This window comes from Lampetra planeri, chromosome 72 (genome assembly GCF_965212315.1).
Source record: "Lampetra planeri chromosome 72, kcLamPlan1.2.h2, whole genome shotgun sequence".
Taxonomy (NCBI): Eukaryota; Metazoa; Chordata; class Hyperoartia; order Petromyzontiformes; family Petromyzontidae; genus Lampetra; species Lampetra planeri.
The window spans coordinates 1,224,332-1,252,072 of NC_136177.1; the positions used below are offsets into that span (position 1 = coordinate 1,224,332).

The 27,741-nt window shown below is 52.1% G+C and overlaps 2 protein-coding genes across 7 annotated transcripts in view; one reads left to right on the top strand and one right to left on the bottom strand.

The window, feature by feature from the left end:
- The window catches only part of LOC144737677 (uncharacterized), a 36,808-nt gene extending 11,312 nt beyond the window's left edge, over positions 1 to 25,496 (top strand). Inside the window, exons 5-8 of one of the 3 annotated variants that reach the window (XR_013589049.1) lie at positions 223 to 240; positions 1,180 to 2,476; positions 19,743 to 24,184; positions 24,977 to 25,496. Coding sequence is in view for 1 of the 3 variants with exons in the window: in XM_078620499.1 (XP_078476625.1) it covers positions 223 to 240; positions 1,180 to 1,955 (794 nt within the window). In the remaining 2 variants the exon portion in view is untranslated. Of the gene's footprint in view, positions 1 to 222; positions 241 to 1,179; positions 6,223 to 19,742; positions 24,185 to 24,976 lie in introns of those variants that run through there. The other 2 variants (XR_013589050.1, XM_078620499.1) reach the window with 2 other exon arrangements.
- LOC144737664 (uncharacterized) lies at positions 4,922 to 25,345 on the bottom strand. 4 transcript variants are annotated; one of them, XM_078620475.1, is made up of 5 exons: positions 25,127 to 25,345; positions 23,991 to 24,127; positions 21,986 to 22,126; positions 19,724 to 20,089; positions 4,922 to 7,983 (listed from the first exon to the last, which is right to left on the bottom strand). In XM_078620475.1, the coding sequence occupies exons 2-5, from the start codon at positions 24,052 to 24,054 to the stop codon at positions 7,226 to 7,228; spliced, it is 1,329 nt and encodes a 442-aa protein (XP_078476601.1). In that variant the 5' UTR covers positions 24,055 to 24,127; positions 25,127 to 25,345; the 3' UTR covers positions 4,922 to 7,225. The 4 variants fall into 4 exon arrangements, with proteins under 4 accessions (XP_078476601.1, XP_078476598.1, XP_078476599.1 ...); XM_078620472.1 differs by having other exon boundaries at positions 25,097 to 25,345; XM_078620473.1 differs by having other exon boundaries at positions 24,708 to 25,345.
- Positions 25,497 to 27,741: the final 2,245 nt, after the last annotated feature.

Genomic DNA, 27,741 nt, shown 5'->3' on the forward strand with positions numbered 1-27,741 from the left:
AACATCACCACTGGGGAGACAAAGGCGGCCGGGCGTGGTGTTGGCCACCCACCCCCTCGTGTGCCGTGCCGGTCTTTATAGGTGTTCGCTAACAGCACTTGCCCCTACAGTCTGTCTTTGTCTTTTGTGTCTGTTTGTGTATGTCTGTGTGTGTGTTTGTCTGTGTGCGTGTCTGTGTGTGTATGTCTGTGGTGACTAATTGCGCCCCTTCCGACAAGCAAGCCAGCATCAGGACTCAAGGTAAGTGAATTTAAAAGATGTTTTTTTCTATTTATGTCATTTTATTTTATAGTTGATTTACCATACAGTGTTTATTACAGTACTACATGCAAATGTACAATATGTATTCCTATAATGAGTTTAACAACGCTTCTCCTGTGTTGAACCGTAACACATTTCATAACACTGACTGTATGGGCATTTAAATAGGTATATTATTGTGCTGCGACTCACAAACCGCTCCGACTTACCAACCGTCCTGACTTACAAACTGTCCCGACTTACCAACCGTCCCGACTTGTGAACTGTCCTGACTAACGTACTGGGTCTCAGGATTGCCCCTATTTATTTAGACTGCAGGAGGAGGAATCCAATGAGCTATAAAGCTCTTTTTCAAAGATGCCCAGCAGGCGCACGGGAGTCAGAACGTTACAACAACGATAAACACAATATTCACAAACGCGATAGGAGTGCAAAGTATAGGAAAGCTAAACCAATCACTTAAAAAATATATGCAAATAAAAGTTAACTATTTTTTTTTATCTTACCAGGTAAAGCCCACTGAGCTATTCACTTCTTTTTCAAAAGTAACCCGGCCATCACAAATGATAGCTCAGCGAAGTGGCCAATATCATCATCGTGTCGAGATTTATGGCAGCAGACAAATACTCTAAACGCATGATCTTCATTCTACACTCACAGTCTCATATAGAATCAGAGACCCATACTCATATAGAACCATAGAGACCCACAGAGATCCATAGAGAATCGTACTCATCGAGACCCATGCTAAAACTAAACTAAACTATAATTTTATCTTACCAGAAGTGATCTGGCCAACCATCACAAATGATCGCACAAAATAGCTTAATAGTTCGGTCTTCAGTCGTTTTTCTGCGCAACAGCGAGGAGGTAACGAATTCACTCCACCGCATCGGTCCCCTCCCACCCCCCTGGTAGCGCCGGACGCCGCGCTGGGCCGACGTTCGAGGGACGTCGGCGGTGGCCGAGGCGGCGGCGCGCCGGCTGCCCGGCACGCTTGCTCGCTGTGCGGCAGGAGCTTCGTGCGCCCATCGGCCCTCAAGAGCCACACGATGACGCACACGGGCGAGCGGCCGCACGGGTGCCCCGTGTGCGCCAAGCGCTTCGCCCACCCCTCCGACCTGAGGATCCACGCGAGGATCCACACGGGCGAGCGGCCGCACGCCTGCCCCGACTGCTCCAAGGTCTTCGTGCAGTCCTCCAACCTCAGGAGCCACATGAGGATCCACACAGGCGAGCGGCCGCACGCCTGCCACGCGTGCGGCAAGCGCTACATTCACCCGTCGGAGCTCAGGAGCCACGCGAGGACACACACGGGCGAGCGGCCGCACGTCTGCGGCGTGTGCGGCAAGGGCTTCCTGCAGTCGTCGAACCTCAAGAGCCACGCGAGAATCCACACGGGCGAGCGGCCGCACGTCTGCACCGTGTGCGGCAAGGGCTTCATGCAGTCGTCGACGCTCAAGAGCCACGCGATCACGCACACTGACGACCGGCCGTTCCGGTGCGCCGTGTGCGACCGGAGCTTCAGGCGCCCGTCGGTTCTCAAGAGCCACCTGCTGGCGCACGCCGGCGGACGGCGCCCGTTGCTCGAGCGCTCCGTGCACAGCAGAGGGCTCTCGAGCGCATCACGCACCTCGGGAGTGCACGCGGGGACCCACGGCAGAGGGAGCGCCGGGACGCCCCCCAGTTGTTGAGCCTCGCATCAAGAATCGTTGCAATCGGGAATCTTTTGTTTAGACTGATGGGGAGGAGGGGGAGGAGGGTGCGGAAGAATTTGATGAGCATTGAAGCACTTTTTTCACCGATGTCCACTATGGGCACGGGGTTCAGCAAAATTACAAATCTGTAAATGTTAAATAACAACAACCGCCAATTATCCCCTAAGTGGTGGCGACATCACCACAGCGCCTGTGCCAGGCCGTGTGCACTTTAAGGCCACGTAAAGTGTCGAACGCCCACTGGCATGGAGCTCATGGGACAGACCGAGCAAGTGCCACAGGTCGACTGAGACGACTGGCGGATTCACCACCCGTGCCCCCTACTGTGCCAATTTGCTGCGTTTTAGCCACCCGTCGCTCCGCTCATTGTTGTGAGCATCGCTCCTCTGCCCTTCATTATTGCTGGAGGACAGCTGCCTCCAACTGCCCAGTAGCAGCGTCCTTCACGAGCCTCCTCCACAGATACCGATCTTGACACCGCTTGGGCCAAGTAATTGGTAAGTCCACTCAGCTACACATCCGTTTGTACCACATCACTCCATCTCTTCTCTAGCCCGTACCGCACCCATTTAGCCCTCTTTATCCGGTCACTGGTTCTTCAGGCTCTGCAGATGTAGATGCCACTGGTTCTTAACGCGCTGCAGATGTAGACGTCACTGATTCTTCATGTTCTTGCAAATGTAGATGCTAATTCATTTTGGTGCTCGTATTTCCTTTCTACTTTCTTGAAAAACTTACAAAGTTGCTCTCTTATCTTCATAAATCAACTTGTAACAGGCAGTATCATCATGAACAGCTGCCGACACCTTAGTAAACCTTTCATTGTTTGGGTCCTGAGACTCAAAATAAGCCAGTGCTTGATACACGAACAACCACCACCATCTATTGTGCGGCGGTTTAACTTACAACTCTCGGTCCGAACAGCTGCAACTGGACCATACGGGGGACAGGTTTGTTCATATCTCTGCAAGTTCATAAGTTGAACGTTCACTAAGTAGAGGGGGTCCCCGAACTCGCAACACGATCGGAATGCGAAACTACAGGGAAGGAAACGTGAGCAAATCGCGAACACAAGAAAAATGGAAAATCCAAACCATGTTTTACTCCACCGGCTAAAGTCCACTGAGCTAATCGCCTCTTGGCGTCATACCTTCACCGCAGGATTGCTCGTCATCGATTCACGGGGGAGGGAGGTGAGGGAGGGGGGCAAAGGCTTCATACCGCCGCTGTGATGTTCGCCGCCTGAACTTCGTCGGTCAAACTTGACGTGGCACCTTGTCAGCCGCCGCCCCCCCCCTTTCCCCGTGTCCGAGACGTCTCTGGCATGTTTGTCAGTTTAACACGTAGGCTTTCGCGAACAATATCATCCATAATACAGGTTTTTTGTGTTAGGTTGCATAAATATATATAAGGCTGGCTGTCGCCTGATGAAGCTAGTTGTAATTACTGGTGAAACGTCGTACTCAGATTTTTTTATGTTTTTTTTGGGTTAGATCGCGTAAATATATGAACGTGTCACTCATACAATTGCCACCACCCGACACAGCCAACTAGTAAGGGTTGTCACGCAAACAGAACGTGGCAATTCGTCACTAGTACAGCACACCGGTGTGTTGGAGAGCCAAGCCACAACATCTATGATCTTGTCCTTCCTGTCTATTTTGTGTATTAAAATAGCTGTACTAATGGTAATCCCTATTAAAGTATGCTGCCCTTTACAGGCATGCATTTAAACCATGTATTATTTGATGATTCGCTTTCGCTTCCACGCAGCACTAAGACGGTAACTATCCAAACAGTTAAAATTATATGTATTTCTTTCAATTTCGATAGATTCTCTAATTAGTCTTGGCCAGTAGTAGCTAGTTTTGCACAGTACTTCAACATTATCAAAATCAATTGAGTGTCCTTGTTGACACGCGTGTTCTGCTACTGCTGACAGTTGTATTTGGGAGAAGCGTGGTCACCACATCTACACCTCTATATAAGGAACGAAACAGGCGGACTTCTCCACAAATCTGGCTGTCGCCTGATGAAGCTAGTTGTAATTACTGGTGAAACGCTGTACTCGGATTGTAAATGTTGTGGCTTGGCTCTCCAACCCACCGATGTGCTGTACGGGTGACGAATTGGAATGTTCTGTTTACGTGACAACCCTTTTAGAATCAACGTCACCACGCATTTGGAGAGTATTTGGCTGCTGCTTTCCATTTCCACATGATGATAAGCCCCATTTCACTGAGCTATCATCTCGTGTGGCCAGGGCCGCTTCTGAAACAGAGCTACGCAGCCCAGTGGGGGGAGGCCCTTACACCTGGTAACATTTTTTTTTATATTTTAGTTTGTGACTCAGGTGGAAATGTGGTAGTTTTCTTGCGTGGACGTTGGAGTGGTTGCCTTTTCATGTCCGGTCTTTTCTATAAATCCTTCATCCCGAACCGTGCTCTTGACTGGATACACGGCAATCGCTCGCCACACCGTGCGGGGACCGGGAATTGTCATTAGGCTCCTGGGAAAAAGCCGCGGGTAGGCAAATTTGTGGTTGGCGAAGTTACAGGGCGCCGATGGGAAGTTTGGGGGTGCGGGGGGTTTGAGGAACCACAGCCGTGGGTCAGACTCTTCGTAGCTGAACTAAGTTAGTTTAACACACACTAGTAGTTGTCGGGCTTTTGCGACCAACATCCATTTCATTTGGGTTAGATGACCTAAATTATAAACGTGTCTTTAAACCCGCCACCACCCGACACGGCCAATTAGTTCAGGGGTTTGTCATGTAAACACAACGTGGCCAATTAGTTACGAGTAGAGCACTAACCGGTTGTGTGTTGGAGAGTAAACCCGCAACAACATTTACAATTCGCAATTTAGCTGTCTTTTTCTTCACTAAACACCGAATAAAATGCACACACAAACATAACACAACATGAGTAAAAAACATTACGTGAACTTTACACACCTTTAATATTAACGATGATGGCGATGAGATGATGGTGGGAAGGCCTGGTTAGAAGGAGGAAGGAGAAGAGAGGAGGGAGGCTCAGCCCACCCTCACCCTCCGGTGCCACAGCACTCGCCCTCACGATTAAGAGTGAAAAATGTATCTGTTTCCGGAAACCGGAAGCAAAAAATTTAATATCTTTGAAAAATAAGAATTAGTTTTGAACCTTTCTGGCAATAATACAACGGGAGTTGACACCTTTTGCGAGGCATCAAGTCTGCATTGACCACACGCAGTACTTGTGCAAAACATGCAAACAAACATGGCTCTGATAAAAAGGTCTCACAGATAAACTTCGTCGGGACATCACTTCATTCATGGTGACACGCAATACAATGTCGTGCCGCGGTGATGCAATGATGTATAACAATACAAATGTCATGTTGACTTCTTCCTTAACACTGTGTTCACCCGCGGATACTCAAATTTCCAGGCCAATTTTTGGTAAATCGGTACAGAGATAATGAAACCGTGCGTGCACAAAACCGCGGTCCGCAAGTCCACGATTTGGAGAGGGATTCCTGTAACTTGGTCTTATATTAATCCGTCATCCGGATCTGTGCTTTTGACTGGCTAACGAAATGTAACATCATACTGTAAAATGTCGATATTCATACATACATCATTATCCAAGAGCAACTATCTGCCTCGCCTGGTATGCAGGAGGTCGTGCATGGGTTCGATCCCAACCCTGACGTCTGTTGTATATTTGGAGTTTGCGTGTCTCCCTCTCTCCCCATGGTCGCGTGGATTTTTTTCCGGGTCTTTCGGTTGATCCCTCCACATTTAGAATCGACATGCGCTTAAGAGTATTTAGATGCTGCTATGCATTCCCACGTGATAAGCCCATTTCGTGGGGCTATTATTTTTTATAGCCATCTCAGTGGGGCCTTATGCCTGGCGAAATAAATAGTTAAGTTTTAGTTTTTAGTTAGAGACACATAAGCTAATGCTGGTGCTGGAATGGTCAATTGGTTAAGCCTTTGCACTTTTATCTTTGAGTTATTATAGAATGGTCAAGCACTGCTTTTTCAGTTTAACACGTAGTAGTGCTTTTCACAACAAATATCAACAATAGAGGTGGTTTAAATTTTGGGTTAGATAGCGTAAACATATAAACGTGTCGTGAGAACTTCCTGGGAGGGGGGCGGTGGCGGCTTTAACGACGCATATTTAAAAATAATAGGGTTTTACCCTTTCTATAAATAAAAGAGGTGTTAAGATGTTCTAACACCAATTATGGGAGACTCTCGATTGTCCGCGTGGGGTTTATCCGATTTGTGGATTAACCGCGCACCTGTGATGTTGATGTGAATTAATAACCCATGGATTTTCCATTAATCCCAAATTAATAATATAAAAACAGCTGTACATCGTTATTCTTGGAAACGTGTATTACACGTCACGTGTTTAAACCGAAAAAACATGTTGCTCTGGTTTTAATCCGAAATCCGCGTGATCGCCACTACAGTACAGTAGTTGCAATGTATTTACAAGTGGGTGAAGTTTCAATTTAAAGCTTTCGTGACTGCAGGGATTCATCTTCTTGGTTCTTTCGGTAAAGTCACGTAGAAGGGAAATAATAAAATAATAAAACATAATAATATACAATCATACGCATTCCACAAGTAGTGACTAATCCCATATCTACATTGTCCATAAATATGCAAAATTCCTCTGTTGATATGCAAATTCCTCCCCTAACCCAGCTTAAATATACGCTGCCAAGCTTGGTGGTGTTCATTCAGACGCTGTCTTTCCGACAGAAATGTTCTTCACCTGAGGACGGCTGCTTGCGTTGTGGCAGAAACGTCGTGAGAATTATTTTATTGTGTTTTATTTTTATTATTTTATTACTTCCCTTCTACGTGACTTTACCGAAAGAACCAAGAAGATGAATCCCTGCAGTCACGAAAGCTTTAAATCTAAATCTAAAGGCATATCTCTTCAGCTCGACATTTAACAGTCTCCCTGGAACCACGTGACATGATCTGACACTGAGCTCGGCTCCGCGTCTTAGAATTGCCTCGTAATTCTGCAACATTGTGCACGTTATGAATTGTATTATTGGCCACGTTTTTTTGTTTACGTAACACAACCTTAACTAATTGGCTGCGCCAGGTGGCGGCAGATTTAACGACACATTTCCGCAATCCAACCCAAAAACCTCTATTATAGCTTTGACACATACTTCCACAATCTAACAGCCCAACAACAAAAACAACCACACATTTTTACAACCCCTCTATTACGGACAACCGTTCGTCACCGCCCCGAAGACATTCCCTTTCCCGACCTGCGGAAAAACTACCCCACCCCCTCTTCCAACGCTCGTGCCCAGCGCCCCCACGGCCCCTTCTCGCCCACCGTGCCTAGCCGCCACGTGCGCCTTGAGGACCGACGACTGCACGAAGGCCTTGGCACACAGCTGGCACCGGTACGGCCTCTCCTCGCCGTGCACCATCGCGTGGTACTTGAGCGACGTCGAGTACTTGAAGGCAGCACTGCACAGTGCGCACGCGTATGGCCTCTCGTCGGAGTGCCTCCGCATGTGCACCCTGAGGTCGGATGGGCGCACGCATGCCTTGCCGCACTCGGTGCACCGGTGGGGCCTCTCGCCCGTGTGCGTCATTGTGTGGCTCCTGAGCTCGCAGGGCCGCGCGTAGCCCCGGCCGCACACGGCGCACCGGTGGGGGCCGTCGCCGCTGCCGCCGTGCGTCCTCGCGTGGCTCTTGAGCTGCGATGGCTGCGCGAAGCGGCGGCCGCACGCGGAGCACGCATGCGGCCTCTCGCCCGTGTGCGTCCTCGCGTGGCACCGCAGGTTCGAGGGGCAAGCGAAGCCGCGGCCGCACACTGGGCAAACGTGCAACTTCTCCCGGCTGTGGCTCTTCGCGTGCGCCCGCAGGAGGTAGTCGCGGGCGAAACGTTTGCCGCACGAGGGGCACGTGTGCACGGCCAGGTCGCCGCTGCCGGCCCGTCGCGCTCGTCCGTCGCCCGCCGCTACTCCTGCGTCGGGAATTAGAAGGAATGGTCTTTAAAGTTTCACCCTTGTCCAGTTTTTTCATTTCGCCCGCGTGCTGCTTGTGAGTGAAACACGTGCGTCTGTGTGCAGTTTGTGTTCTTTTGTATCTGTGTATTTATGTGTCCTCGTGTCTCTGTGGTGTTTGTGTGCGTGTGTTCGTGTCTGTGTATGTTTATGTGTGTATTGTTACGTTTTTAATGTATTGTATGGTGTACAGTAGTGTGCGGTTCAGCCTAGTGTGGATTACTGTATAGTGTTCAGTCACGTGGTGTACTTTAGCGTGTGGTGTACTGTAGGATGTGTGGTGTACTGTAGCGCAGTGTAGCGTGTATGTACTGTATAGTGTGGTGTACTACAATGTGTAAAGTGTGTACAGTGCCGTGCGGGTGGTGTGCGTTTGATGAGGCTGTGTGTGTAGGTGGTGCAGGCTATGTGTGTGTGGGCCGTGGTGGTGTGAGTGGGGAGTGTGTATGTAGCTAGGTCAGTGCGTGTGAGGTGCTGGTAACCCTTCCACTTGGCACTTCTACCAAACATCACGGTGGAAACACCAAAATAAGCTCATGCTAGAGGCATCAGGGGGACAGGTGTTCATCATGCCTTCTGGCCAAACTCCATCTGTCAGCGCCAGACTGAACTCGCCTCACGGGGTTCCTCCAGGAATAGGAGACCACAGATTAGTCACGTGAAATGTTCGGACTGTCGTTGTGGAGGAAAGGCTGCCACTCCTCAGTCGGAAGATGGATCGGTGCCGCCTGGACCTCTGGAATACAGGAGGTCCGGTCGACCGGTTCTGGCTCTAGTCATCATGAGGGGTGGACACATCTCCACTCGGGGCAGGAAACTGCCAAATAACAGGGAGGGGGGTGTAGGAGCGTGACGATGAGGTGTGGGAAGCTGCAAGTCCCAGGCGACTGTAGGCTTGGCTCCCCATCAACAAGAGCCGAGGAATTATGGTGTTGGTTTCTTAAGCTCCCACTAAAGATGCATATCAGTGGAGGAATGCAGATACGGCCAATGAGTCAGATGCCTTTTATAATCTCCTGTCCTAGGTGCTAGCTAAAGTGGCCCCTTGGGAGAGAGGCATCCTGTTGGGTGCCCTTAATACTCAAGTGGGTCATGACGCAGACATCTGGATTGGAGTGATCGGAAGGCATGGGCCAAATCAGTTCAATAATAACGGTAGGAGGATGCTAGACTTGTATGCAACCCATGGACTTGTAATTACCAACACACTGTTCTGGCATTGGCGCATCTACAAGAACATCTGCTAAACTATATTGTCACAGACCAGCGGTTGTGAGTCCATGCCCTTGACACTAGCACCTACCATGGAGCTGATCTGCCCACTGACCATCGACTTATCATCTGTAAGATGTCCCTGCTCTTCTTCCATTCCGGTGGGGGTGTCCATCTGGGAACCCATTAAAACCCACAGTGGCCTGGTCTCAGCGAGCTGATGATAGTTGCAAGCAGGAATTTCAACATCGCTTGGAGCTGGGGTTTGCATTGTTGAGGGGAAATGGGCGAGGTTTAGGATTGTGGCTCATGCAGTTGCAATGGCTGCACTGTTATGTAGTCTGGCTGGCTGATAAATAGCGACAGGCCCACTCCTACCATCTACAGCATCCCACATCGAAGAATGAGGAGGCTTACCGCAGCCTTAGCTCGGAGATTCGGAGAGCCATGCGACGCTACAAGGATGAGCAGTGGGCACGGGTTGCTAAAGAGATAGAATTTGCCTGAATCAAAAATCACGATTTAATTCCATCAAAAAAGTAACTTGCAGCGCCTCACCTATCAACATTCTAAAGGTGGTTTGATACTGGACCCTCTGGAACAGGTCTGCAGGTTTGCAGAACATTTCTGTGAGGTCTTGGGGGAGGGGAATTCCCTCAGCCCAGACAACATCATGGGGGGCAAGGTGGGCACGACCCTGCTAGGGCTGCGGTGCCTCAAATATTGGCAGAATTCGCCAGCCCTTCTGATTGGTTGGCTGAGGTGCAATCTATTGAGGAAGTACCAAGGGTGATCCAAAGTCTTAGACCAGGATAAGCGCTGGGCAGAGATGATATCCCAAGCAAAATGCTGAGGGAGGGTGGCATCTGTGTGTAGACTGCCCTACATGACATCATCACATCTGTCTGGACCACAGGACGGGTTCCGCAGGATTGGAAAGATGCCCTGGTGGTTGCCCTCTTTGTGAGGGGCTGCACAGATTGTAACAACTACAGGGGCATATCTCTTCTCAGTGTGCCAGGAAAGGTCCTGGCAAGGATCATTCAAGATCACCCTGCCAGGCACGCTGAGGAGAGGCTTGCAGGTCTTCAATGTGGTTTCAGACCAGGGCGGTCCTACACGGATGCCATATTCTCTGTCTGCTACAGCAGAGGTGTAGAAAATTCCAACAAGACCTACATCTCTGCTTTATTGACCTGGTCAACACCTATGATACCGGTAACAGGCTAAGACTCTGGGCTGTTCGTGCTTTTGAAATCCCTGACTTTCTGCTCATAATCATTAAGGGTCGGCCTGGGTAAAGTTACGTGGCCAGGAGACAGAGCCATTCCCTGTTCACCTTGAGGTGCGACAGGGATGTCCTCTGGCTTCCACATTATTTTTCATCATATTTGACCACGTAGTTCGATAAGATTTCCATGGGTGTACAGGAGGAATTTACACCTGGTGCAGATACAATGGGAGGCTGATCGATGCCTGTGTGCAGTCAAGGGATGGCTCCCTATTGGTCAACCATGTTATGTATGCTGATGATCTGGTGATTGCAGCTCACTCAAGAGGAGGAGTTGGAGGCACTGCTGCCGAACCTGAAGTGTGCCACTAAGAGGTACGGTCTTACTATCAGGCCATCAAACACTCCACCCCCTCAACACCCCATTAGTGATGGAGCAATTGTGGAGAGAGTGGAGAGTTTCCCATACCTGGGCAGTGTGCTGATTACCAGCTCTGGTTTTACAGCAGAGGTCTTACTCCGAATTATCTTTTCATCGGCTGCATAAAATTGTGTGGAAGATACCTGGTCTGTGGCTCCACATGAAGCTTTGGGTCTTCTCGACCACGGTCATGCCCTCTATGTTTGTGAAACGTGGACCCCTCCAATGGAACATCTGCACTGGTTAGAAACATTCAGGCTGGCCTGCCTATGATGCATCCTGGGTTTAACCAGGCTGGATTGTGCGAGCTCACAAATCCTTGAATGATCTGGACACATTTCCATCAATGAGCTCCTCCGGCAGGCAAGGCTGCGTTGGCTGGGCATGTAGCCCACATGCCCAACTACCGAATGCACAAGCAGCTTCTGTTTGGCCAGATAGCGGGGCTAAATAGGCACGACACGGGATGGAGTAGAGATGGATTGATGCGGTACGGGGGGATGTAGAGCTGAGTGGACTTGCTGAAGACTGGTACCAGCGGTGTCAAGATTGGCCTCTATGGAGGAAGCTTGTGAAGGATGCTACAGGGCAGTTCGAGGCAGTCACCCTCCAACAACAACGGAGGGCAGAGAAGCAACACTCACAAAAGCGAGCAGAGCGCTGGGTACAGCTGGTGCATCTGTAATGCGAGCAAGGATTGAGGGGGGCGGAGTTAGGGTCACGTGGGGGAGAGGATTTAGGGAGAGAACCGGAAGGGGATCGGGGAGTTGAGACGGAGTGAAACTGGAGGAGGCCACGCTGGGCAGTACGGGGAGGGTGGCGCGATCGCCACGTATTGGGAGACCTCGGCACTGTCGGCCAACGGTGTCAGGGCGCAGAGGGCTAGCGGGCTGTGGAAGGCTGGCTGCAGAGCGGAGCAGTAGTGGGGCTGCAGAGCGGAGCAGCAGTGTGGCTGCAGGGCGGAGCAGCAGTGTGGCTGCAGAACGGAGCAGCAGGGTGGCTGTGGAGTGATCGACGGAGGAGGAGCGGGCCTGAGCGAGAACGCCGTGAGAGCGAGATTACACGAACCAAAATAAAGGACAACGGAGATCGACACTGTGAAAGAGTCCTTTATTACACTGGTGTCAGAAGTGAAACGGCATGTCAAAACAGCTCAGAAGAAAGAACGTCCCTGCACCATCTTCTGCTGCATCTTCTGAAGACGACCTCCCTCCAGCGGTGGCGCTACCGACGATGGAGGGGGGAAGCGACGCTGGGACGAGCGACGGTCCGGGGGTGCAGGACGTTGCTGCTTCGGTGGGTCCATCCGCGCAAGTGGACGCTGATGAAGGATGGCGACAGGTGGCGGCCCAACTGGAGGCACTTAAGGCGGTGTTGACGCAGTTGTGCGACCTCGTGACGCCGGCGACGACTTCGGGGAGGCCCAGCGGGGAACAGCGGGCCGGGGCCTTGCCGACGCCGTCAGCCCTCTCCACCACGCGGCACGAAGCCGCCATCTTGGGCGTGGCCGAGGAGGAACGGCGGGAAGCCGCCATCTTACGCCCTCCACCGCGGGGAGCCGCCATCTTGAACACGTTGCGGAGTGACGCCATCTTGTCGCTGCCGCACGAGTCACCATCGATGGAGCACGGCAGAGCAAGGACCCGCAGCCATCATTTGACAACTGTTAACGAGTTCTCCATCGGCGGTGATTGGAGCGCGTTCGCCTGCCGTTTTCAAGCGGCTGAACGATCCGCCAAATGGACGGACGCGGAGGCCCTGGAAGTCCTACCAACACTTCTCGACGACGAGTCCGTCAGGTTCTTCCGCTCCATCAAGGCCAAAAAGAAGAGGATGTTACAGGGGGTCTTTGAGGAAATGGCGGACGCGTATGAGCCTCCGGACGATGCTCATCGTAGATTCGTACAGCGGCAACGGGCGCCTGAAGAATCGCCGGTGACATTCCGAGGCGCCGTTCTGGAACTGGCTATGGCCGCATATCCTGAGACGGAGCCTGATTTGTTAGAACCCCTCATATTGGGCAAGATGCTGGAATTATCTAGAGACTTGGGGATCCCCATGCCGGTGTGCGGCCATGATAAGTTGACGTCCCTTGCTGCAGCTAAGTGCGTAGATGCCCAATTTAACCTTCGACGGTGGAAACAGGTGTCAGCTTGGACGGGGGGCCCCATCGTCGAAGGCGGTGCTACAGGGTGGGATCCTAAGAAGGCGGTCTACATTCCTGACGACAAGGGTCCGCAGGAGTTGACGGCCGCCTCCGCCCAGTGGCCTGCTCGAGGGGGAGCGGGGCTGGGGTCCGGGCCGCCGACACGGGAGCGTCGGGACAGAGGGGATGCCGCGCGCCGAAACGACGTGGAGTGTTTCCGCTGCGGCCGTAAGGGCCACTTCGCCAGGGATTGTTGGGCTCGCATCCCGGGGCCGCCACAGCAGGAGGCCTCGGCCACGGACGTGACGCGAAAGGACCATCCAGGACAGGCAAGTCGGTGCGCATCAGACACCTGGCAAGGCCTGTCACCTCATGCATCACCATCGCCGTGCGGTCCGTGTGTCGTTAACAACGGGGGGCCGCCAATTGACCCGTGTCGCTCGCTGACGCAGTGGCGGAGATTGGCACGGAGGGTGGTTGCGGCCGCTACTGGGTCGTCCACTGTGCCTGGTTCTATTCAGGGGGTCGAGGTGTGTATTTTGGTGGACTCCGGTGCGTCCGCGACCATTATATCAGACGTCATTTTCCATCTCTTGGGCATTCCGCCGGGGAGAGTGCGACCGGTTTATGACTCTTGCATAGCGGCGAACGGGGGAAGTATGGGCATTGTGGGCCAGGTGGACGCCAACATATCGATTGGGGGGGTGTCGGCTTCAGGGACCGTTTTGATTTCCAGGTCCCTCGCGGTGCCCTGTTTGTTGGGGACCGATTTCTTGGCAAAAATGCCCATTCAAATAAGGGTTAATCAAAATTGCATTGAATTGCCGGGGGGTCGGAAAATGTTGTTCTTGCCGTCGCCCTGGGGCCAGTCTGCCCCTGTCTGCCAGGTGCAGGCGCTGTCCGAGGTATCTGTTGACATTCCACCTGGTTCGCAGATGCTTATTCCGTTGAGATATCGGAAACCAGTGCCTGGCGTTGAGGGAGCGGCGGGGGTTTTGTTAGCACCGTCCACGGCTATAACGGGCGGGTCGGCGCTAGTTGGGGCACAAACGATTGTCCCGCCGGGTCAGCCTCCGTTTTTACAAGTGCTGAATGGGAGTGCGGAGAATGTTAGCGTACCGGCCGGAACGGTTTTGGCTCACGCCATGACTGCGTTCACAGCCCATGACGACCGGGGCCGCCGGGACATGGTAGGGGGGGTTTCGGGCCCCACGGGGCAGGATGATCGATGGGTTGCCGAGTTGTGCGGGGAGAACTCATCCCTGACCGGGGAACAACGGTCTGCGCTTCGCGCGCTGTTGCTAAGCTATTCCGATGTGTTCAGCTCGGATGATTTTGACTTGGGACGCACCTCCTTGCTTTCCCACCACATTGATACGGGGGACGCCGCTCCGATTCGGTTGAACTCGCATCGGTTGAGCCCGACGGAGCGGGATCATGTTCGCGGCGCAGTGGAGGACATGCTGGCTGCTGACATAATATCCCCGTCTAACAGTCCATGGGGCGCGCCGGTAGTCCTTGTGAAGAAACAGGATGGGAAACTGCGATTTTGCGTCGATTTTTCGCAAATTAAACAAAGTGTCCGTGGCAGACGCGTACCCCCTGCCGCGTATGGATGATTCCCTCGATGCCTTGTCCGGGGTGAAATTTTTTTCAACGCTTGATCTCTCCTCGGGATTCTGGCAGCTTCCCCTGGATGAGTCCTCGAGGGAAAAGACGGCTTTCCGTACGCCGCAGGGCTTATTTCAGTTTAATTGTCTTCCGATGGGCTTGAATGCTGCCCCCGCCACTTTTCAGCGGTTGATGGAGCTGGTGTTAACGGGTCTGCAGTGGGAGACATGTTTGATATATTTAGACGATGTCATCGTCTTTAGCCGCACATTTGACGAACATCTACAGAGATTGGAAACGGTGTTTGCTAGGATGCGCTCCGCCAGTCTGAAATTTAAACCCAAAAAGTGTCACCTACTGCAACGATCCGTGCGTTATTTGGGACACATAGTGCGGACGGGGTGGCCACGGACCCAGAGAAGACGGCGTGCGTTCGCCACTGGCCAACCCCGGCCTCAGTTGGGGACGTATGTCGCTTCCTTGGGTTCGCCTCATATTATCGCAGGTTCGTTCCGAACTTTGCTATGATCGCTAGGCCCTTGCACCTCCTTACGGAGAAGGGTCGGAGGTTCAGTTGGGGACCGCCGGAGGGAACGGCGTTTGAGGGCCTACGTGATCGTTTGGCGACGGCGCCGACATTGGACTATCCGGATTTTGTTTGCCCTTTTGTTCTGGATACGGACGCTAGTGACACCGGGATCGGGGCCGTTCTGTCACAGTCCAAGGGCGGCATGGAACGCGTGGTAGCCTACGGTAGCCGCGTGCTGTCCCCGGCAGAAACCCGCTACTGCGTTACTCGCCGCGAACTATTGGCTATTGTCTATTTTCTCCGCCAATATCGGCCGTATCTATACGACCGTTCGATTATTGTGCGCACGGACCATGCGGCTCTGCAATATGCCCTGAGAGTTGACCAACCATCTGGCCAACTGGCACGATGGTTGGAAACCCTGCAGGAATTTTCCTTCGAAATTCAATATCGGAAGGGGTCGTGTCACGCGAACGCGGACGCGCTCTCCAGATTACCGCAGGGGTCCCCTTGCGCTTGCGCGTCAGGTACGAATAGGTGTACGCCGGCTCAGCAACCCCCTCGGCCTGTTGTGTCAGCTGTCGAGGTGCCTGAGGCTCCAGTGTGCCCAGGACCGGCCGATGGGGTTCTGAACCTGCCGCGCTCGGTATGAATTCGCGAGCAATTGCTTGATGACTCGTTGGGGGCTTTACGGAGTCGGGCTGCGAAGGGAGCGGGGGGACTGCTGTCCGGTGGGACGCCAGGGGCCGCTCTCCGGGATGGGTTGCTGATGTGGAGGGAGGGGTTGCACGATCGCTGGCGTCTGGTAGTACCGTCGTCGTTACGGTACGAATTGATTCGGACTCTGCACTGCGACACTCTATTACATCTCGGGGTGCAGAAAACTTTGTTGACGTTGCAGCGAGACTACTTCTGGCACGGCATGACGACGGATGTCGTCGGACACATTCGGGCGTGTCCCGAGTGTGCCCGGCGGAAGCCGCCTAAAAACCCATATGTGCCGCCGGTGCAGTCTATACAGGTGGCTCGGATTAACGAGTTGGTGGCGTTGGATATTTTGGGACCCTTCCCGCCATCCGCTAGGGGCAATACATTTTTGCTGGTCGGGGTGGAATATCTTTCCCGCTGGCCAATGGCTTGGCCCTTACCCGACCAGTCAGCGGCGTCTATCACGGACGCCTTCCTGTTTGGATATGTAATGGACAAAGGGGCGCCGGAAAGGCTGCTCACGGATCAGGGGCGAAATTTTTCTTCTAAATTATTGGCGGAAGTGCGCGCTGCTCTGGGAACCAAGAAAGTTCGTACGTCTCCCTACCACCCGCAGACGGATGGCATGGTGGAACGGCTTAATCGGACGCTGTCGGCCATGCTATGTCACACGGTTAACGAGAAACAAGCTGATTGGGATTTGCATATCCCTGGGGTACTCTCCGCGTATCGGATGATGCCTCATGCGTCGACAGGGTATTCTCCATTTTTTCTAATGTACGGCCGCGAGAATGTGCCGCCGGTGGACGTACAGCTGGGTACGGGGGTGAAGGGTCCTGTTAAGCCTCTCCCCGAATACATTCAAGACACTGTTCGACGCATCACCGAGGCACGGGAGGGGGCCCGATTGGCTACTGCCAAGACCCAGGCACGGAACGAACGTTGCGTCCGGCGCTCGAATGGTAAATGCCCCTGGCGAGTGGGGGACATGGCCTGGCTGCACTGCCCGCAGGTGCGGGCGGGGACCGCTCCTAAGTTGCACAAACCATGGCAGGGGCCGGTTAAGCTGATTGAGGTTCCTAACCCGCAGTCCGCGCGTGTTTGGTTCGGATCGCGGCGCTGGTACGTCCATACGTCTCGGTTGAAGCTCTACGTGGCCCCGCTGACGGATGCGTCATCTCCTGATGTTGCCTTGCCGGTGTCTGTTGCATCCGACGCGCCTCTGCCTTTGCCTGTTGACCCTGCAAGCGCGCCTGTCGTGCCTTCTACAGACGAACCGGCCGTGACACAGGCAGATGCAGCGAATCCTGCTCTGGGTGGGCCTACCACGGCGATGGGGACACTTGACCCCGCTGCCCCTCCAACCCCACCACAGACACGGTTGCGGGAGACCCCGGACTCGGGTCTCTCTGGGGAACGGGACCTTGGCGTTGACGGGCCTCCAACAGCGGCAGGCGGTTCTAATCCCGTCGCTCTTAAAACCCCGTCGCGTTCTCGGTCTGTGGGGGGGCCGCCGCCCGTTCAGGACGGGCCGGCGACCCGCACGCGTTCCAAATCCCTTTCCTTTCGTTGTTGTTCTTGTTATTGTTGTTCTTATTATCGTCTTGTTATAATCTCCGTTGTCCGGTGATGCCCGATGGTTAAAAAGTTGCTCGCATTATTTTATTCTGTTGCAGCCGGGGACGGCTGGGTTTTTCATTAGGGGGGGGGGGGGGGGGGTCGTGTAATGCGAGCAAGGATTGAGGGGGGCGGAGTTAAGGTCAAGTGGGGGAGAGGATTTAGGGAGAAAACCGGAAGGGGATCGGGGAGTTGAGACGGAGTGAAACGGGAGGAGGCCACGCTGGGCAGTACGGGGAGGGTGGCGCGATCGCCACGTGTTGGGAGACCTCGGCACCGTCGGCCAACGGTGTCAGGGCGCAGGGGGCTAGCGAGCTGTGGAAGGCTGGCTGCAGAGCGGAGCAGTAGTGGGGCTGCAGAGCGGAGCAGCAGTGTGGCTGCAGGGCGGAGCAGCAGCGTGGCTGCAGAACGGAGCAGCAGGGTGGCTGTGGAGTGATCGACGGAGGAGGAGCGGGCCTGAGCGAGGACGCCGTGGGAGCGAGATTACACGAACCCAAATAAAGGACAACGGAGATCGACACTGTGAAAGAGTCCTTTATTACACATCTGTCAGACATCCCAGTTAGCCAACCCATGGCACCTGGGTCTGTCCTGTGACCTCCTGTCAGCGAGCCTTCGACACTTCACATGGCCTCAAAAGGCACCTGGCCTGGCACAGGTGTCGTGGTGATATCGCCGTCACTTAGTGGCGAATGGCTGGTATTGGCATATTTAATTTCAATCGCACTAAGCATAGCCAACCGTGCGAATTGGAGATGCGGGGGGGGGGGAAGGACAACTAACAAAAAGCAGTTCTCAATGTAGTATAGTAGTGTAGTATATAGTAATGTAGTGTGTAGTGCAAGGTGAACTTCTATTACACTGTATATAACCCACTGTGCTAATCAGAGGTGCGGGGGAAGGAGACATACATGTACATCAGTTTTTCTTCCGATCCCATTCCGGAAGAAAAAAAAATAACCTAATCAGTACCGAGGCTCTCTACAAGGCTATGAGGGAGGGTTGTGGTGTGGCACAATTTTTGGCGCCAGCTATCGTAGAGTGGCGGCAGTGGTCATGTTGCTACGGTTCTACTGCCACTACTATGCCTACAATTAATGCTGAACCGCCTGCGACGTTCCGAGATTTGGCGGTGAACCGGACACCACCGCTAACCCTGAACCTGCGACCTGCCAGATGTCTCAGAACGGGAAAGGGGTTAACAGACCACCACCACCACCCAACACAGCTAATTAGAAAGAGTTTGTCACATAAACAAACATGCCAAATAGTTACTAGTTCAACACTAATCGGTTGTGTATTGGAGAGTAAACCCACAACATTCATAATTCGAGTACCGTGATGGTGATTACTACAACAAAAAGCTTCATCAGGCGATTTGCCAGAATTGTGAAGAAGTCTTCCTGGTACCTGCCTCAAATAGAGCAATGGCGATGTCATCACTGTGAGACTATCGGCTGCGAAGATCAGAGGGGGGCTTGATGTAATCATACACATTAGAATGGATTGTGTTAACCTGGAAACATGCGGTACATATTACCGGTTGGGTTCATCACAGTTGTGTTTAGAAAATTGGGCATGTACACGCACGTCATCAGAATGGTAAAGGGTTCAACTATATATATATATAAAATAAATAAATAAAATTATTTTACGAGGTCAGACCCACTGAGCTGTGTAGCTATTTTGTCAGTTGCGACCTGGCCATCACAAATGATAGCTCAACGAAGTGGCTGATATCATCATTGTGTGTATAGCAGCAGCCAAATACTTTAAACACACTTTTATGAATGTGGAGGGAAAAAATCGGAGGACCTAGATAAAAATCCACGCCACCACGGGAAGAGAGACGTAAACTCCAAATATACAGCAGACATCAGGATCTGGGATCGAACCCATGAAACCTCCTGCATACAAGGCGAGGTGGTTAACATCTCTTAGCCCACCGTGATACGATACAACAGGCGTCAGGGTCAGGATCAAACCCACAACATCCTTCATACCAGGTGAGGTAGTTAACATGTCATCAGGGTCGTGATCGAACCCACGACCTCCTGCATACCTGGCGAGGGTAGTTAACATCTCATCAGGGTTGTGATCGAACCCATGACCTGCGTACCTGGCGACGGTCATTAACATCTCATCAGGGTCGTGATCTAACACATGACTTCCTGTGTATCCGGCGAGGGTTTTTAACATCTCCCCTCAGCCGCTGTGTCCCCTACCATCTCTGTCGTCCTCCAGCACCACCTCGATCTCCGCCACGCCTGACGAGGCATCTCGGTCTCCTCCCCGCGGGCTCACGGAGCGACCGTCGCCACCATCACCACCATCGCCACGGTCACCACGGTCACCACGGTCACCACGGTCACCACCGTCGCCATCACCGTTGATCAGCTTCTGGAGATCCACCTCCACCACTCTGAGGTGCCTCCTCCGCTCGACCCACGGCTCCTCTCGCTTGACGCGACACTCTCTGGCATCGGCGCACGGGCCCTCCTCCGTGACGTTCCGATCGTTCCCTCTTCCGTCCACACCGACGTAGTCCTCGTCCTCCTCCACCTCCTCCTCTTTGATGCGAACGTCAACACCTTCAACTCAAAGAGGGTGAAAACATTTGGCGACGTCAAGCCGAACGGAGGGAGGCGTAGCTGACTAGCGCGCCTCGTCACGGATGTGCCCTGTGACGATTTCGACTCAGAGGCCGGAACACCCGTGACGTTGATTCTGAACGTGGAAGGGGGGGGGGGAGAAATAAAACACACACACCGGAGGAACCCGGAGAAAAAAAATCCAAGCAACCACCACGGGGAGAGAGAGAAAGAAGCAAACTACAAATACACAGTGGCAGGCATCATCAGGGTTGGGATATAACTCACGACCTCCTGCATACCAGGCAAGGTAGTTATCTAACTCCCTTAGCCACCGTGTGTTGAATTTAGTTCGCACTGTACGTAGCCAAGCATGCTTCAGCGGAGATGCGGGGGAAGGACAACAAACTAAACATAAAAATCAGTTCTAAAGAAATAAGTTTTGAATCTATGTGATTGATATTATTGTAGTGTATAGAAGTGAATCGGGTTGCAGTGTATTGTACTGTACATTTGTGTAGTGTATAGTGTACTGGATAGAAGCATAGTGTGTTGTAGTGTAGTGTATAGTATACTGTATAGTAGTGCATAGTGTAGTGTATAATGGTGTAGTTTGTATGTATATTGAACTTATTTCGCACCATACAAAGCCATCCATGCTAATGAGAAGTGCGGGGGGCAGGGAGGGCAACAAACGAAACACAACAACAAGCAGTTCTAAATAAATGCATTTTCAATTTAGTTTAATGGTGTAGTGTATAGTGTCGTGCATAGCAGTGCAATGTATATTGCAGTATGTAGTGTGTATTATACTCATATATAAGCGCACAACTTTATCTATGATGAACGCTGCACTTTCCGTCGTTTTCATGCAGGGGGCGCTGCAAACCTATGTGCCCCCTGCATGAACGACGGAGGCGTAGGGACAGACGTTCAATTACATTGGAATCGATCTGCAGACGGCGGTCTTCTCGCACGGCCAGCTCTGTGTCGCCTTATCTCCATCCCACAATCCCAACCAGGTGAATGTCCGCATCGAACCAAACCCCCAGCAAGGCCATCTACTTAATGACGAGAGAAAATTCACACGAAATGTACTTTTCAATGAAGTCTTCCAGATGTAAAATTATAAGCTTTTAATTAAGAAATTAAGTATCTAATTAAAAACATAATACAATTCAAAGATGTTTAATTTTAAAACTTCTAAACGGAGCATCGGGTGCTTGCGTGAATGCGTCGTTCGCGTGCAATTTTTTTCATGACTTTCCTGGCCGAAGGCCGTAAATAGTTGTGAGGGGGCACCACAGGCGCCCCCGAACAACCCCTAGTAGTGTATAGTAGTGTAGTGTATAGTGCAGTCATGTAGTATATAGTAGTGTAGCAGTGTAGTGTATCGTAGTGCAGCGTATAGTCGTGTTTAGGGTAGTAGTTTCGTGTATAGTAGTGTCATGTGTAGTAGTGTATAGGGTAGTAGTGGTGTATCATAGTGTAGTGTATAGTAGTGCGTAGTGTATAGTTGGCATAGTAGGGGACACAGGCGGTGCATCGGCCAGTCATCTCAGTCAGTCAAGCCATGGCACCTGGGTCTGCCCCGTGACCTCCTGCCGGCGGGCGTTCGACACTTCACGTGGCCTTAACGTGCACATGGCCTGGCACAAGCGCCGTGGTGACGTCACCACCACTTAGTGGCGAATGGCAGATGTTCTTGTTGTAGTGTATTTTAGTTTGCTGTCCTTCCCCCGCACCTCCGATTAGCACGGTTGGCTACGTACGGTGTGAAAGAATTTGAACATACACACATACAGACACACACACGCTGAAATTTCACAAAGCACATCACGCGTCAACAGAGAGCTCTAGGCCAACGGCAGCCTCTGACGGGGGTGGCGAACTCACCGCCATCGCGGGCTTCTCTCTCCACCTTCACCGGCAGCCACATCTCACTCCTGGGCGTCTCTTCATCTTCTCGCTTGATGACGAACGACTCCACGGGTAGAGACGGGGCAACCTCCTCCTCCACCTCCTCCCCCTCATCGCCTGTCCCAAGGAAGACGCAGCAGAAGGAGAGATTCAGTGGAGACTAGGCTCTAAGAAAAGCCGTCTCGGGTGTGGACCAATCAATTTCAAGGACAGTGCATATCATTATCAGAGTTGTCTCTTTTTGTTTGCATTTTGACTGCTTGTGTTGTGATTATTGCAAACATGATCCCTTGTATAAAGGTGTCAGTTTTGGTGCCAGATAAAAGGGTAAAAACCTATTACTATAAGTTCAACACTAACCGGTTGTTGTTGGAAACTAAACCCACAACAACATCTACTATTCGTTTGTAGCTCAGCACTAACCAGTTATTGTTTTGGAGAGTAAACCCACCACAACATCTACCATTTGTTACTAGTTAAGCACTAACCGGTTTTTGGTAGAGTAAACCCACATCTACAATTCATTATTAGTTCAGCACTAACTGGTTGTTGAGTTGGAGAGTAAACCCACTACAACATTTACAATTCGTTACTAGTTCAGCACTAACCGGTTGTGTGTTGGACAGTAAACCCACCATAACATCTACCATTTGTTACTAGTTAAGCCAGTTTTGTTTTTACCAGGTTTAGCTTTCTACCAGGTTTAGCTTTCTTTTTTCACACTTTTGTTATGTAGGCTAGGCGTAGTCACAAACCGAACCTCTCCATAATAAAGGCTCAGTCTTTTGTTATGCAGTCTATTCATAGTCTCAAACCGCACCTTACCATAATAATAAAAAGTGGGCCATTCCTGGCCCTTCCCCCCCCCTCAACCATTATATATACGGAGTGGTATCTCCTGTAATCTCTCATTTACTTGATACAGCTGTCGGGCTGTGACGGTTCCACCTGAAGACGGAAGCTTGTGTTGCCTCCGAAACGTCGTGATTTTTATTTTTTATTTTATTTTACTTTTATTAATTGTAATTTTTTACCTACGTGACTTTACCGAAAAAAAAACCTAAGAATAAGCACTAACCGGTTGTTTTTGGTAGAGTAAACCCACATCTAGCATTCCTTACTAGTTCGGCACTAACCGGTTGTGTGTTTGAGAGTAAACCCACTACAGCATCTATAATTCATTACTAGTTCAACACTAACCAATTGTTGTTTTGGAGAGTAAACCCACTACAACATTTACAATTCGAACAGCCATGACGTTTCGCCGGTAATTACAACAACAACCAGCAGCATCATCAGGCAGATAGCTACAGAGTTGTGGAGAAATCCTCCTCCTGTTTCGGTCTTGAATAGAGCAGAGGGGATAAATGTGACGTCGTAACTTGTGAGCCAATCAGGTGAGAAGACCAGTAGAGTGGGGGTTAATGTTTACATAAAGTATGCAACATCACACGTGTGTGTCCATCCTACTACATGTGTGTGTGTCTATCCTACTACCCGTGTGTGCGTCCATCCTACTACGTGTGCGTCCATCCTACTACACACGTGTGTGCATGTCCATCCTACTACACGTGTGTGTCCTTCCTACTACACACGTGTGTGCATGTCCATCCTACTATACGTGTGTGTGTCCAAATTAGCGGCCAGTTTCCTTTCCATTACCGCCCGCATCACCAGGTCGTCTTCTATATATGCGGAACCCTTTTTCTAACTCCCCACGTTGAGTCACCCCTTTGGCTCCAGCTTAGAGATGCAGCAGCAGCAATGGCAGCAGCAGAAGCCTTTCGCAGCGATACATTTGGCGTTGCCGATATCTCATCTCTGCCACGGGAGAGAGAGAGACAGCTGTGACGACAATGACGACGATCGTGCGATGCGTCAAACTCACGTCAGTCGACGCTGCCGACTCCGACGCACCCCCCCCCCCACCCAGCGAGAGTTCTGTGGCGAGAAGGAAGCAAAAGTAAGAGACACCGCTCACCGATAGCAGCAGTAGCAGCAGCTGCGGCGATGTCTTCCCATCGCACGTTGGCTCTGAGCGGCATCTTGAGTGCCCGGGGATCTTTTCTGCGGCTTCTCGGCGAACTTCCACGATTCAAAAAGGAGGACGACCCCAGCCTGCGGACGCGAGGAGATGTAGCCACGACTGTGAACCTTCGACGGACGTGCCCCCCGGTACGTTGGCTCGCCTGAGCTAGATCTGTCGGCTTCCCGGTTGGCCGTAGGCGACTTTACATTGTAAGGTCGCGTGCTCATTACGTGCACACACACTCATTACGTGCACACACACTCATTACACACACGCGCAGAGTGCTTGCCACGAATTAAATCGTTACAACTCCCTCGCTGCTGATCTCGAAGTCCGGCTTATTGTCACCTGAAATTCATAGCGGCAACCAAAATACTCCAAACGTGTGGTGACGTTGAGTCTAAATGTGGGAGTGAACCGAAGGACCTGGAGAAAAATACACGCGACCACGGGGAGAGAGAGACAGAGAGAGAGACACGCACAATCCAAATATACAGCAAGGCGTCCGGGTTGGGATCGAACCCACGCCCTCCTGTATACCAGGCGAGGTAGTTAACATCTCATCATGGGGAGAAAGACAGAGGGACATGCAAACTCCAAATATACAGCAGGCATCGTCTGGGATCGAACCCACGAACTCCTGTATACCAGGCAAGGTAGTAGACTCACCCACATGGACAGCTTCCACTGGAGGTGCCCCTAGGATAGGCCACACAGCAGCAGCGATCATCGCTACCCCTACTGGCAGTAGACTAACGCACAGGGACAGCTGTCACTGGGGGTGCCCCTAGACTTACATACAGCAGGCGTCGGGATCGAACCCACGGCCTCCAGGCGAGGTAGTTAACATCTACTAGCCACCGTGGCGCCCCATCTGGTATTGTTTAACTAAGTATATACACAATTTTTTTTATTTTCAATTGTCTTATTATGTGCAGCATACCGGACATCCCCCATAACAAAGGAGCAGCCACAGGAGCAGCAGCAGCAGGAGGAGCAGGAGCAGCAGCAGGGGAAAGAGCAGCAGCAAGAGCAGCAGCAGGCAGAGTGGCCCCGACCTCGTGAGCTTCACAGCGAGAAGCCCCAACCTGGAGCAGCAGCAACAGCAGGAGGAGGAGCCCGGAGTGCCCCTCCCCGCAGGAGACGGAGCGAGCGGGCGGAGCGATGGAGGTGGAGTGGTGGGGGCCCGGAACGTCGGAACGTGGCGGCGGCTTTGATACCCGGCGATAAACACGACGACGAGACGACGTGCATCCAGCACAAGACGTAGCACTTACAACAACTATTTGTACGCGTGGAGTTAAGTTTTGATGATGAGTGCCTAAGGGCCCGTCCATAAATGACGTCACGCGATTTTGGACGATTTTGGACGATTTTTGACCCCCCCCCCTTCGTCACACGGCGTCACAAAAAGTCAGACCCCCCCTCAAATATGACGTCACAAAGCTTTGCCCCCCCCCCCCAAAATAAAACATGCTTCAAATCGCTTTGAACCATTGTCGTTGTAGTGCGTATTTAATGTAGCGCTGCACTCTGATGTTGTAGGAGAAACATTAATTTAAAAGTATATTTAAATAAGTAGAACGTGTTGTCTATATTTATTTAAAGTTGCATTTCCCAAACCCCCCCCCCCCCCTCGTCACACATCGTCACAAATGTCTGACCCCCCCCCCCCAGGTGCGTGACGTCATTTATGGACGGCCCCTAATGCCTGACACTTTGTAACGCTCTGTCATTACAATACACTACTATACTCTACTATACACGACACTATACACTACACTACTATACACTACACTATACACTAATACACACTACATTACTTATGAAACACTACACTACTATACACGACACTTACATCTTACCTATAAAAGGCATTTTTTGTCTGTCTATCTGTCCGTCTGTCTGCGTTCGTGCGCTTGCGCGGGATTCGGCTCTCAAACGGTGGGGTTTACGCTACCAGGCCGTAAGCCCCGCGCTGGGCAAACGCTATTCCTTTTTCACGTCCGTCGACTTTAAATGAGTCAAATTTGCGATTTTTATTTATTTATTTAACTTTGATTCTTTGACTTCCTTTATTTAATTGAATACGCCACTCGGGGCGGGGACAAGGCACGCAGCTGCGCTTGCGCGAAACGCTGGCAGGGTTAGCCCCAGCCAACCCATACACGTGAAGTACCGGTGAAGACGCTGGACACCCAGGTTGAGGCACACGTATATTTATTTTCAGCTTATCGGTACAGGACAACACTAGAGGGGGTAGCGGCCCCCTCACCCGGATAACTGGGGATACCCCCTAGCTAATCTCACCTATCCCCAAGTCCTCCTCTAACGAGCTAGGGGAGGCTAACTGGCCCGACACTGGTGAGTCGGGCTACGGTCTCCGGAGTCCCAGGGTCTAACCCTGGTTCACGGAACCACGCCTCTGGCTCGCTCCTCTGCAGCCCTGACAAGGGCGGCGTCGAGGGGAGTCCAGGGCTCTAGCTAGAGGATCTTCACTCTTCCTCCTTTGTTCCCAGACTGAGCCCCGAGCTCTCTTTGTCCTCCCCCTTTATACCCCCCATCAGGATCACAACCCCCCAGGCTGCCTGATGCGGACGTCGCTGCGGGCACCCCCCCCGTGTACTCCCGTAACTCCGCCCACTGTGTTTGTTACCCATTGGATCGTATGCACTTACAGCCCTCCCGTAACAGCCCTACATCACCCCCCCCATTACAGCTCGCAGCCGTCCCGGCTGCAACAATTCCAAATAAAGGAACAATTACCCCTCGACCCCGTGTGTGCCTCATTTTTTCAACAAAATGCAAATAGCAGAACAACAACAAGAACAACAACCATACCCCCGAAGGGAATGTCCGACGCACCCCCCCCCCCGCATAAATACGAAATCCGTAAGCACGTATGTACAACTAGCCAGGAACTCCCCCATCACACACAGCACACCCACGACACACAACGCACCCACAACACACACACCGCGCCCACACAACACAACACACTCAGTGTGCAAGGAGCACACCACCGACGCAGCATACAGTAACCATGACACGTGAAGGAAAATAAATAAGAAAAGTTTTTTTTTTTTTTCTTTTTCTTCCTGCTGTATATTATAAGAGTCTGCGCATTTTAGCGCGCGTCCTTGCCGCAGGCCCGTCACACGGGGCAACCCCGGACGGCGGACCATCCGGTGGCGGCTGTCCCATTCGAGGTGAGGTCGCGATTGAAGTCGCGCGACTGTCGGCATCACCTGTGGGGGTTCCAGGGCGTGAGCCCGTCATTCCCGGTACACCTGTGGGTGGGACAGCCGGCAACACATCAGGCGAGAGCAGCGACGGACCCTCCGAGTCGGTCGACCCCCCCACATGCTTGGCCTCGCGTGCGTGGCGTGGGCCCCCGCACCGCAACAAAAGGCTTCAGCCTAGAGGGGTGTACAAACCACCGGCGCCTCCCCCATTGGATTCGAACGCACTGAGGCCTCAAAACCTCAACAACCTCGACGGGGCCCCGCCACGGGCGTACGAGTTTAGAGGAGGTCGCGAGTGGTACCTGGGGACAGTGCAGCCATGCCCTGTCCCCCGGCTTCCACTGCAGCACGTGCGCGCGAGCCAGTCTGAGGCGCTCGTTCGCCTTCTGACGCCTGTCAGAATTTAGCCTCGCCGCATCCCGCGCCTCAGTCAGTTTGTCAAGATTAAATTTAACGTG